The sequence below is a fragment of the Myotis brandtii genome, unplaced genomic scaffold (assembly GCF_000412655.1).
Source record: "Myotis brandtii unplaced genomic scaffold, ASM41265v1 scaffold668, whole genome shotgun sequence".
Classification (NCBI taxonomy): domain Eukaryota; kingdom Metazoa; phylum Chordata; class Mammalia; order Chiroptera; family Vespertilionidae; genus Myotis; species Myotis brandtii.
Genome location: NW_005370597.1, coordinates 2,560,915 through 2,573,571, shown reverse-complemented (window position 1 = coordinate 2,573,571; position 12,657 = coordinate 2,560,915). Strand labels below are relative to the sequence as shown.

Sequence of the window (12,657 nt, the reverse complement as noted above, 5' to 3'; positions counted from 1 at the left end):
AAGGCCGGCGGCGACCGTGCCCCACGGAATCTCCTGCGCTCCTCCCGCCCCAGTTCCTGTGCCAGCGCCCCGGGGCCGCTGCCTCCAAAGTGACTGTTGCCTCGTAGCCTCCGCTGGGTCCGGGAACATGAAGCTGCTGCCATCGGTGGTGCTGAAGCTCTTTCTAGCTGCAGGTAAGAGGGCTGCCGACGCCCCCGGAGGTCTGGGGGCGGGGGGATGGGGACGCTCTGCTGGGGGTACCGGGGGAAGGTCGCTGCAGCGCCCCCGGCGTGGGCCACTTGGTGGGGCCCGTGCACGCTGGCAGGCGGGCGCTGGCATCTTGTGGCGACCCGGGGTCTGGGCGGAGGGTCTGATGCGGCCTCGCCCCTTCCCTCGCAGTGCTCTCGGCGTTGGTGACCGGAGAGAGCCTGGAGCGGCTTCGGAGAGGGCTGGCGGGTGGAACCAGCAACCTGGGATCTCCCACTGACTCTACGGACCAGCTGCTGCCCCCCGGAGGCGACAGAGGCCGGGAAGTCCTGGACTTAGAAGAGGCCGACCTGGATCTTTTCAGAGGTGGGTGTGGGAGCTGCCCATCCTCAGACCCTGGTGGGCAGGTGAAGAATAAGCAGACCCAGGATTCTTGTTGTTTGGGCACCTGTGGGTTTGGGGTATTTATGGAAGACTTCAAGGAAAAGCTGCTCGGCCTGGCAAGCTTACTGATGGATCCTGGAATATGGACCCCGCTCTTTCTTGCTCTTGGTTCCTATATTCCAAGTTGCTGTTCTTCTGGGTACCTTGGAGCACATTGAAACAGGCAAGGTGTCTGGGGTCTGTACATTCCTCTGAGGTATGCCCGGTGGTAGGAACAAGAAATGATTGAGATGCTTTCCCTAGAGTTTCTATGTAAAAATGGGCATAAGTCCTAATTTCCACATCAAATGACTATTACTGTAGAAAATAACAGATGTGGAGGTGGTAGGCACATAGTAGGTATGCAGTGTATCCATCCACCTGTCTCCAGGTTGGGGAAACAGTGGGGAATGAGAAACTGTGATGTGGAGGTGGTAGGCACATAGTAGGTATGCAGTGTGAGGCTCCTCCATCCACCTGTCTCCAGGTTGGGGAAACAGCGGGGAATGAGAAACTGTTGGTCTCCCCAGGTGAAGCCAGCACCTCCTGGGGAGGCTATGAGTGAGGAGCACTGGGTCCCTAGGGAGCTGTATGGAAATGCTGGGTGCCTACAAATCCTCCCCCAAACCTGGAGACTTCCTGGCCACCTTGAGTCCCTGAGAGGAACTCCAAGGGAGGAAGGGCCCAGTGGGATCCTCCAATCAGCAGATGTGGCTATGGCTGAGTATTGGTGCAGATGGGGCAGAGTCCAGAGCCTCTGACATTGCCCGCATCCCGGACCCAGCCACCTGCAGCAATTCTTGAGGGTGGAGCAGGGACTGAGCCCTGGAGGACCGGAATGACTATATTTGGTTGGAAAGATACCCACCTGTTCTAGCCTCGCCCTGAGCCACCCTTCTCCCTCCTTATCCAGCGTTTCCCTTAGGTGCTGTATCTGCTTTGTATAAATCAAGGGTCTGCTGCAAAGCTGAACCTGGGCTCCCACTCTTCATCCTCTCACAGTGGACCTTTCTGGTCACCCCTGAATGCTCCTGGCCCTCACCTCCTAGGCTGGGTGAGCTGGGCTGTGACTCACCCTCCACCCACATGCCTGCTCCTCATACCTCTGCAGACCTGACTCATTGCTCTCTCTGCCTGGCAGGAGACAGGTTGTCACCCCGTCACTCTTTCCCTCGCCTCTCTGATTGGCTTGGGCTATCTGCCTCAATTTCACCACAGCTCTGGTCACTGGGTTGTCTGGGCATCTTTTATTAAGTGCTTACTGTGTTCTAGGCACTCAACATGTCATTGTGGGTTAATTAATCCTTATAGCAACCCTCTGAGATGGGAACTCTTACTGTTCACTTTTTATCAAGAATCCCAAGATTCAGAGTGATTAGTGATTTACCTGAGTTCACATGGCTGAAATTAGAGCACAGGCCTGCTGACTTTAGAGCCCCTTCATTGTCTCATTCCTGGCTCAGCATCCCAGGTGCTCTAGACTTGTCTGGGGGAGGGGACAGGAGTGTGTGAGGCAACTTGGTGTATTGGGAAGGAGCCCTGGATACGGAGTCCAGAGATTATGCTTCTAATTCAAACCCGGTATGACTTTGTATGATCTTGGGCAAGTCACTGCCTTTGGGAACCTCAAGTTTTTCACTTGAAATGGAAAGCCATGATATTCTTTTTTTTTCCCCTTTAAAGTGTTTTTATTGATTTTTAGAGAGATAGGAAGGGGGAGAGAGAGAGAGAGAGAGAAGAGAGAGAATGAATTGATGTGAGAGAAAAACATTGATCGATTGCCCCCTGTACACCATCTGACCGGGATTGAACCTGCAACCTGGGCACGTGCTCTGATGGGGAATTGAACTGCCTACCCTTCAGTGCATAGGATGACGCTCAACCAACTGAGCCACACCAGCCAGTGTGGAAAGCCATAATATTCTTTGAAGTCATTTCCAGCTTGAGTATCCTAGATCTCCAGCCTAATGTTTGATGCTCACCTGTCTGCCAAATACTTAGCTACAGCCATGGACAGTGGGCACCTTTTTTCCAGCTGGGGGCAGGGATGAGGGGGGACTGGTGTCAGACCCCTGGGCTGATGGGCGTAGCCTATGGTCAGTCCCAGCTGGATGTCTGTGTGAGGTGGTTTTTCCCTTTTGAAGTGTGAAAGAATGGGGGGAGTCATCGTTGTTTCAGTTCCTTCTGGATAGTCCCTTACTTTTTATCTTTCTATCCCTTCTACACACTATACTCCCTATCCTAGAGAGCCAGGACATTTGGGATAAATGTAAATGGACCTATGAGAGAAGTGGTGAGCTGCAAAGGGCACAGAGCAGGACAAATATTTTGCTTGAAGTAAAAACAGCAAGGCCCTGAACAGGGATGGCTTACTTGCTAAGCTCATGGTACCCTGGTGCTAATGGGTACCCCAGAGGAGTCCACCTGGACATGGGCACTGTTCTTATTTTAGGACCCCCCCCCAAAAAAAACCCCAAAACCCTCCAAGAACCTTCTCCAGAAGCAGTTTTATCTCTGACATGGTCTTCCTGCAAGTGGGCACTGAGTGCAGCATCAGGAAATGAGGTTGATTTAAGGCCAATGTAGAACCAGGTTGGCATGGGGCAATAGGAGATGGGGATGGACAGTGGGATGGGGGTGAGGTTGGTAGAATTGCCCCATCAGTTGCAGTTACTCCACAGAAGCTAGCATTCTTCCTGGAATGAAGTTCTTAAACTGAAGTTGTGAAATGCCTTCCTTGGGACCCCACTAGGCTCTACTTCTTCCACCACTTTCTGGTTTTTCTGCCCACTCTTTTCTTCAGCCCTCGGGAGGTACTGAGCCAATGGGCCTCCCAGGCTTCTGACTTCAGGTGGGATCAAAGAGTACATTCCCTTCCAGATGCTGTGCTATTCTGATTCTTTCTCTGTAGGGGTTGGTGGGGGGAGGTCAAAGACTTAACAGAGTACTTTTCTCCTGCAGCTCCTTTCTCCTCCAAGCCACAAGCTCTGGCCACACCCAGCAAGGAAGAGCGTGGGAAAAGAAAGAAGAAAGGCAAGGGGTTGGGAAAGAAGAGAGACCCGTGTCTTAAGAAATACAAGGACTTCTGCATCCATGGAGAATGCAAATATGTGAAGGAGCTCCGGGCTCCATCCTGCATGTAAGTGCTCCTGCCCCCAGGCCGACTCTCAGCCCACTCTTTGTCAGCCACGTGGCTGTTCCTAGTTGTCACTGTTCCTTGAATTCATAATTCCACCCAGTTTCTTCTCAACCTTGGGGCGGAAGTTGGGAGGAAGGGAAATATTTTTAGTTAGAGGAAGGGGCATCCCCCGCATAGGATGCAATTTCCTGTGGTGTGGGTCTGTGACGTTCTTTCATCCTTGGGGTCATTTCCTGCTTGCTCAGAAATAAGCATGTGGCTAGGAGAGCCGACACCTGAAGACAGGTCCTTCATTCCCTGCCTCGTGCCTACTCCAGATGGAGTATTTCTGGGTGGAGCAGTGCTCCTGTGGCCTCCTTTCCTAGGCCCTGCAGGCAGGTATGCGGTACATTTGGATACATGCTGTGCAGGCATGTGTGCCCTTGAACATGTATGCACATGAATGTGGGTTGAGTCTAAGGCATGGTGGGACTGCACAGAGAGTGATCCTCATGGGAGTGAGGAGAAACCTCTCCTCCCTTTTTCTCCCCCTTCCCCCAGCAAGGGCCAGGAGGTAGGGCACATGGTGGGTATTGGCCTTTGGTCATGGGGTGGGAGAACACTTCCTTTGTGCAAGATTAACAGGAAGTGGAGCCCAATCCAGTAGGCATCAGCCCCCAGTCAGGCAGCACCACCCTCCCCTAGGCAGGGTTGTGGGTGGAGGGGCCATGGGTTCCCCAGCTGATCTGTCAGGCCATGCCCAGAAAACGGCTGTCTTGGCAACCCCTCAGGGATGACGGCACTGCCATGCTCTCTGGCAGGCATAATGTCGCCAGTGTGCCTGAGGCCAACACCCGCGTCAGGCTGTAAACATCCACTCTCTCCTGCTGGGCGTGAGGCCCTATGGGGAGGCAGGCTCTGTGACCGGGGAGACTCTGGACGGGGCCAGGAGACTGTTGGGTGCACACCACCCCCCAACCTGTCAAGAAGACTTGCTGCCTGGCATCTTTTCTGTGATGGTGAAGATCCCTTGGCTTTTTAAAACTTCCTCGTCCCGTCTGATCTCACATGGCCATGCTGCCCTGTACTTGGCAAGTGGCAGACAGACTGACTACTCCCCACCTTGTCCACAGTCACTTGTGTGTCCTCTCCTGTCACATCCTTGTCAGGAGCTTGGTATTGGAGGGGGTTGCTTAAGAATGACATAGACAGTCTCCACATTACACTTCCCAAGGCCTTGGGACAGGGCAGGAAATGTTTGTCTTAAATTTTTAAAATGGCATCATTAACACAGGGTGGAGGCAGTGACTCTGAGGGTAGTCAAGAGGGATTGAGGCCAGGAATCTGTCTGGGCCGAATGGGACCAGGGCGTTGGTGGATGGACTTCCACTGCTCAACTGAGAACCCTTGTAAGATTGCTCTCCTGGAAAGCTGGCCTCAGCCAGCCGCCTAAAGCCAGAGAACCTAAAGGGTGCCCAGAGCCAAGGTGGCCCTAGGGATGGTGATGATAACCATGATGATGCTTCTCTCCTTTGCCCTGAAGTTTATATTTAACGTGAGTTGAGCCCAACAGGTGTATGTTGAACGCCTACATGATGCCAGTTGAGCATGTACGTGATGCCAGCTGTTCTAGGGGGTGGGAAGATATAGTCCTGTCTTGGGATTCTCAAACACTCTCTGCTGGGTAGGCATTGCTTACTATCTCTACTTGAAAGATGAAGAAACTGGAGCCAGGAAGTAGGAAGTGATTTGCCTGAGATCAACAGCTAAATAAGTGGATGGAAACAGGACAGGGACTCAGGTGCCTGACTTCCAGTCCAACATGCTTTTTATGTCCCCGGGCTGCCCTGGGTGTTGGCTGGCATCCTTCTTCCCTGTCTATCCTTACAGAGTTTGAGCCGGATTTTAAAGAGGGCAGTTGTTAGCCTAGAGGTCTTTAAGACTTTTACTAGGCGAAGAGAATGGCAATCTGATTTGAAGACTTTGTGTCTGCTTCCTAGGCATATTTTCAGGGGGCTGGATTCTGTGTCTGGTTGGCTGTCTCCTGCCTCCAGCCCTTGGTATACAGGGCAGAAGGCACCAAGAAGACGCAGAGCTCTTGGTTTGGGGGAATGTGACATCTGGGCACCTACATCTGGGGCCCTTTGTGGCTCCTCCTTGCCTCCAGACAGGAACCGCCACAGGGTGTGTCCAGGCTGCTGTGGTGAGCTTGAGGCTAGTTGGCTTCCTAAGCCAGCCCTCCCCGGCCATCATCCACAGGAAAACTCTTTTGTGTCACCAGCCAAATGTTACCCTCAAAGAGCAGTTTCCTGGGGCTCCTGACTGGCTGCTGACCCAGATATTGGCTGCAAAGTTTCCTGTGGCTGGAGGAAACCTGGGAGCAGTTGGGTTGAGGACTCAGAGCTGGCATGGGGACAGGCTTGAGGGCTCTACTTGCCTCACTGCCAGGTGCTGAGAAGGAATGGCAAACCCCTTCTCTTGATCTTCACAATACTTCAGTGAAGTAGGCATTTATTATTCTTGTATTTTTTAAAAAAATATTTTTATTGCCCTAGCTGGTTTGGCTCACTGGATAGAGCGTTGGCCTGGGGACTGAAGGGTCCCAAGTTCGATTCCGGTCAAGGACATATACCTTGGTTGCATGCTCATCCCCAGTAGGGCGTGTGCAGGAGGCAGCTGATCGATGCTTCTCTCTCATCGATGTTTCTAACTCTCTATCCCTCTCCCTTCCTCTCTGTAAAAAATCAATAAATATATTAAAAAATATTTTTATTGATTTCAGAGAGGAAGGGAGAGGGAGAGAGAGATAGAAACATCAATGATGAGAGAGAATTATTGATCTGCTGCCTCTTGCACGCCCCACACTGGGGATTGAGCCCACAACCCAGGCATGTGCCCTGACTAGGAATCGAACCATGACCTCCTGGTTCATAGGTCGACGCTCAACCACTGAGCCATGCCAGCTGGGCATTATTCCTGTGTTTTACATGAGAAAACCAATGCTTTGAAAGGTACACGTAACTGCCCAAGATTGCCTGGGTAGAAGTAGCAGCAGGCTGGAACTCAGGTATTCTGAGCCCCCTGCACCAATGGTGCCCCCTCCACCGCCTGGAGTAGAGGTGGAGAAACCCAGTTTGGAAGATGTCTCTGGACCCTAGAGGGTTCTTGCTTCTGTTGTAACACAAGCTCTGAAATGGGTCACAGACAGGGGTAGGAGGGTCATGTCCCAGTTTGATGGAGCACTCACTCTCTGGCTCTGGAGAAGACACACGATCTTGCCCCCACCCTGGGGTGTTTGGAATGCACTCATCCTCCCTCCTTCCCTGGGGAAGCCAGGAGTCTGCTGCAAAGGGAGCGGGAGGTCGGTAATATTAGGATGTTTACATTATTATCCTTTTGACTCAGGGTGGGGGTGGAGGGATTATGTAACTGGATTGCAGGACCCTGAGGCCAGGCTTTATTTCTATCATCTGAGTAACTACCTGTGGGGTTTGAATGATAGGCTGCAAGTGAAAAACAGGCTCAACTTCAGCTTTCCTCCCTCTGGGAGAGCAAGTATCTGAAGTCATCCAAACTGCTGGATTGAATCCTGCCTCTACCACTCTCTAGCTGCGTAACCTTAGCTAAGAAGTGAAGCCTCAGTCGCGTCATCTTTAAAATGGGGAGAGTAATTCCTACTTCATAGAGATGTTTTTAAGGTTAAACGAAATGATCCTTGTAAAGAAATTAGCAGAGCACCTGGCTTATTTATTATTTAAGTTAATAATAACAATAACAGCAACAGTAATAGTAACAGTAACAGTCAGAGAGCAGGGCCCAACAGCCCTAGGAACCCATCAACCCATCACATGTATTTTCCTGGGGTCATGTGCACTGTTTGTGAATTTGGAATCTGCCAGGGCTGGTTTCTAGTCTTAGCTCTCCTGCACGCTAGTTGTTTAACTTTTGGCAGCACGCTGAGCTCGGAGTCAGACCATCTAGTCCACACCTCTGCCCTGCTGCCTGCCCCTAGGGAAGCAGCTCTGCCCTGCTGCGTGCCATGGCATTCCTACCTACATCAAAGGGTCTCCCGGTGCTCAGGATAAGGAAGGGACGGAAACGTGCTTGTTCAATTGTAAGCGCTTCCGAGTCTTCCTAAGAGCTTCCAGGAAATGCTTTGTGTTAGAAGAAGCAGTTGCCATCTGATTTATTTCTAGAGTGAGAAGAGCCAGGGGTTTGTTTTTGACATTCTTCCACGCTCTGGCAGGACAGCTGGGCACGATATTACCTTGGTTTGTTTGCTTTGTCCTGTGACGAAGGAGGCCCCATGGCCCAGTGTTCAGAGGCCAAAGGCTGAAGTTGAGCTCTCAAGTTGGACTCTGCACCCAGGGAGAGCTGGGAGTTAATTGAAGGGAACTTGAGAAAAGTGACTCCTGGCAAAGGCATGGGACCTATTAATAGGCTGGGTAGTGGCTGAGAGGGACTGAACTCGGGAGGCATTGATGGGGAAGGCCGGGTTTATTTCTGGGTCAGAGTGTCGAGGGGCCTCACTAGGGGGAGCGATACTGAATCTCCTCAGTTCAACCCACCAGCTCTTATGATTAAGTCCTCTGGACCGGCTTAAACAGACCATCTTCTACACGTGCAATAAATCATCCACACGTGGAACACATCTAGCTGAGAGCTTGAAGTCCCCCCTCCTTTTTTCCCTGCCTGGAGCAGGAATCTCAGGCCAGGGAATCAGAGGGATTGGTGAAGGGGGGTGTGAAGCGGGGGAGGAAGGCGATGGAGCCCTCAGAGGGGCCTGTAAAGAGCCCGTACTGGAGAAGGATAGAGGGCAGGGATGATGGTTAGGGACCATGAGGGTGTGAGGAGTGGGGTTTGGCTCATGTAGGTGGGCCGTTGACAAAAGTGAAAGGCCAAACTAATAACCTCATCTTTGCTTTGTTCTGTCTTGAACCAGTTGCCACCTGGGTTACCACGGAGAGAGGTGCCATGGGCTGAGTCTCCCGGTGGAAAATCGCTTGTCTACTTATGACCACACAACCATCCTGGCTGTGGTGGCCGTGGTGCTGTCGTCTGTCTGTCTGCTCGTCATTGTGGGGCTTCTCATGTTTAGGTGAGTGTTGGGGGCCCCTGCAGGCTGTTTCTGCAAATCACTGCCATTCCTTGTCTTCCTCCCGGGTCTTCTGCCTGGTGACCAATTAAGCCCTCTAACCTCCCCAAATTCTGGGCTAGGATTCTGATTGCATTTCAAGGACAGGTTCTCCAAGGACCTGACTCCTCTGGTTTGACACGTGTCCCGTGTCTACAGCCAAGGGCAAAACTCACCAGGCCATAGCAGGTCCTGCTGCTCACAGCAGACCTGGTAACCCACCCATGGAACCACCTCTCCACACAGAACTTTCTCCTGGCTTTGTTCTAGTGTGTGGTTTGACATGGGTAGTGCTATTGGTATATCCTGCAAGACTGAGGCATTTGGCCCTAGGCCATGCTTCCAATCCAGGTTATGTTCTCGGTTGGGGGAGACCTACCAAGCACTCTGTGCTCATTTTCAAGCAGCATAACTCATTTGTTGTGAGACCTGGACCAAGTTACATACCTTTCTGAGGCTTGTAGTCTTTGAGTGATTGTAATCTCTGTCCACCTACCTCACAGGGTGCTGTGAGGATTATATAAGTGAGGAGTAAATTTCTTAGCAAGTTGTAGCCTGCTGCTGTTAGTGTCAGTTTGGGTTCCTTGGCACAGTTGGACCTTTGATCAGAGGTCTGTAGGGCTGCCATCCCTCTGGGCTTTTCCAAGTAGTGGGTGGAACCACCATGACAGCATCCTTCAGAAGGACTCTTTCTGGGACCTGCGTCCTGTTGTAGCGGCAGAGCTTGCTCACAAAACTTAACCTTCCTCAGGTACCATAGGAGAGGAGGTTATGATGTGGAAAATGAAGAGAAAGTGAAGTTGGGCATGACTACTTCCCACTGAGAGAGACCTGTGCTCAAGGTAATGGTCCGTTCTTTGCCCCATGGCACCATCACCACCTTTCCTGGATCTGTTTCAAGGCATATTGAATTCTTCTCTTGACCTGGGAGGGCAGGCTACTGTAGAGTTAGTGTCCCATTGCAGAGTGGTTGTCAAAAAGGCTGTCAGTAGTTCATCTCCACTAAGGGTGAAAGTTGCTAGAGAGAGACCCAAGAGAGATGCCTGAGAGGACAGCATTTCCAGCCCTCATCCCCTCTCCTCCCACCCTCTCCACCCTTTCCCAGAGGATCTTTCCACTTATTAAGACTGGATCTAGGAGACTCTTAAGGCCCCTTAAGACTGGATCCAGCTTTAAAGTTCTTCCTCTTGTTCTTTAGGAATCAGCTGGGGACTGCTACCTCTGAGAAGACACAAACTGATCACAGACTCTGCAGAGGGGAAGGGCTTCACAACCAGCCATGAAGACTCCCTCATCCCCAGTTGCCGTCTAGATTGGGCCTCCCAGTATTGCTTTATCAGAGCCTTCAAGTGCCAAACAGAGTATGTCCAATGGGATCTGGGTCAGGAGGAAGCAAAAGTGAGGGACCTTCATGCTCTTCTGATTCCCCTCCACCAAACCCCACTTAACCCTATAAAGTTTGTTTAAACACTTGTCTTCTGGATTAAGATGCCAGTTAATTCCATATGCTCCAGGATCTTTGACTGAAAAAAAAAAAAAAGGAGAGGAAGAAGGAAAGATTTGTGGACTGGGAGAAAGTAACAAAGATTGAAAAGCCACGGACTCAAGTAGTCACCAAGGGATCTGCCATTTGGACCCTACAGCGCTGGATTTGATGAGCTAACTGTGAAATACCACAAGCCTGAGAACTCTGAATTTTGGGACTTCTACCCAAATGGAAAAATAACAACTATTTTTTTTTTTGTTTGTTTGTAAAATGCCTCTTAAATTATATATTTATTTTATTCTATGTATGTTAATTTATTTAGTTTTTAACAATCTAACAATAATATTTCAAGTGCCTAGACTGTTAACGTTGGCAATTTCCTGGCCTTCTACCCCGCATTCCCCTACCACTTGGCTCAGCATCACTATCTTCTGCCACAAATCTGAGGTGGCTCTATGACCCATCTGTCATCCATTGTCTGTCCACATTTCCACAGATCTTCCACGATCAGAGTGCCACAGGGGGCGGTCTGTATGGTCAGGATGTAGGAGTTAACTTTGTCAGATCCACTCTATGAGTTGGACTGCAGTCTTGCCTAGGCGATTTTGTCTACCGTTTGTGTTTTGAAAGCCCAAGGTGCTGATGTCAAAGTGTAACAGATATCGGTGTTTCCCCGTGTTCTCTCCCTGCCAAATCTCAGAAGAGGTTGGGCTTCCATGCTTGCAGCTTTCCTAACCCCCTACCCTCTATAGCCTCAGGCCCACAGAGTGGGATCTCACTCTCCCTTGTGTCAAGACATTTCTCTTACTCCTGCCATTCTTCTGGTGCTACTCCAAGAAGGGGTCAGTGCAGCAGGTGATAATCGAAAGAGGTATTAGCGGGAAAAAAGGCTGAGGAGGAACAGGAAACATTGGAGCTGACTGTTCCTGGTAATTGATAACCTATCAATTGCTACAGAGAAGATTGGAGGTGAGGATGGCTTTTGTGTGAACCCACCCACCTCACCAAAACTACGAACGTATGCTTTCATGGTCCCTTCTGGAAGTTTCTGGTGCCATTTCTGAACTGTTACAACTATATTTCCAAAACTGGTTCATATTTGTACTTTGCAATTCAAATAAAGATAACCCTTATTCCATAGTCTTCTGTCTGCTTGTTTTAACTGGGAATTAGTTTGACGTAGGTATTTTCTAAGTCCTGATTCAATATTAGATCTACACTAGGCCTGTTTATGTATACTATTTTACTATCCCCAACAACCCTGTGATGGAGGTACTATTGTCCCATTTTTGCAAAAGGGGGTTCAGAGAGGTTATGTAACTTGCCTAAGGATACACAATTTTTTAAAAAATATATTTTTTATTGATTTTTTATAGAGAGGAAGGGAGAAGGATAGAGAGTTAGAAACATCAATGAGAGAGAAACATCGATCAGCTGCCTCCTGCATACCCCCTACTGGGGATGTGCCCACAACTAAGGTACATGCCCTTGACCAGAATCGAACCTGGGACCCTTCAGTCCGCAGGCCAACGCTTTATCTACTGAGCCAAACCGGTTAGGGCATAAGGATACACAATTTTAAGTGACAGCTGGGATGGATAGTCTGAATCCAATTATTTGTCTAAATAACTTACATTACACTACCTCTGACATGAAAGACAATAGATCTTTCACATAGGAAGTTTGCTGGCTGTAACCAGGAAAGACATTTGCCCATTCAATCAACAGACCCTGGACCCAGGGCCCGATCCTTGGCTGTATATGCAAGCAGGCATTGCTCTTGGTGGAAGGTAAGCACCTTTGATTCCCCTCTCCTGCTCCACAGCCAATCCATCAGCAAGTCTTACAATTCCTACCTTTAGAATGTATGCCGAATGAAGCCACTTCTCATCACTGCCACTGCCATCACCCTAGTTCAATTCACCATTATCTCTTGTCTGGACTCTTGCAATGGCTTCCTCTCTCCTTTATTTCACTTTGGTCCCATATATCCCATTTCCAATATAATAGCCAGAGTGATCATTTAAAACATAATCCAGATCTTGTCTGCCTTACAGGTCTTCCCTGACCACTCACATATACATTAACACATTCCTTCCCCACCCCACTCTTCTTATTCTCCTTATATTGTTTCATTTTTCTCTATAGACCTTATCACCATTAATATATTATTTGTTTATTCTTTCTCTTCCTACTAGGATGCTAGCTCCATGAGGGTAGGTGTACATTTCTTCAATCCCAGATTCTAAAACAACGCAATTGAGTTGTAGGCACTCAATATTTGTTACAATGGATGAATATAAGAAATGA

At 49.8% G+C, this 12,657-nt stretch overlaps 1 protein-coding gene across 2 annotated transcripts; it reads left to right on the top strand.

Moving 5' to 3' along the window:
- Nucleotides 1–6: 6 nt before the first annotated feature.
- HBEGF (heparin-binding EGF-like growth factor) lies at nt 7–11,487 on the top strand. Of its 2 annotated transcripts, XM_005881053.2 has the most exons (6): nt 7–173; nt 379–552; nt 3,571–3,748; nt 8,670–8,825; nt 9,613–9,703; nt 10,060–11,487. In XM_005881053.2, exons 1-5 carry the CDS (start codon nt 128–130, stop codon nt 9,683–9,685), a joined length of 627 nt encoding a protein of 208 aa, XP_005881115.1. In that variant the 5' UTR covers nt 7–127; the 3' UTR covers nt 9,686–9,703; nt 10,060–11,487. The 2 variants fall into 2 exon arrangements, with proteins under 2 accessions (XP_005881115.1, XP_014384510.1); XM_014529024.1 differs by lacking the exon at nt 9,613–9,703.
- The last annotated feature ends 1,170 nt before the right edge of the window (nt 11,488–12,657 follow it).

What these genes read in the sequence shown, in the direction of transcription:
- HBEGF (XM_014529024.1), top strand. Translation starts at nt 128, where the DNA reads ATGAAGCTGCTGCCATCGGTGGTGCTGAAGCTCTTTCTAGCTGCAG. An exon ending in CGACCTGGATCTTTTCAGAG is followed by an intron (nt 553 to 3,570) that starts GTGGGTGTGGGA and finishes TTTCTCCTGCAG; the next exon opens with CTCCTTTCTCCTCCAAGCCA. An exon ending in GTGGGGCTTCTCATGTTTAG is followed by an intron (nt 8,826 to 10,059) that starts GTGAGTGTTGGG and finishes CTTGTTCTTTAG; the next exon opens with GAATCAGCTGGGGACTGCTA.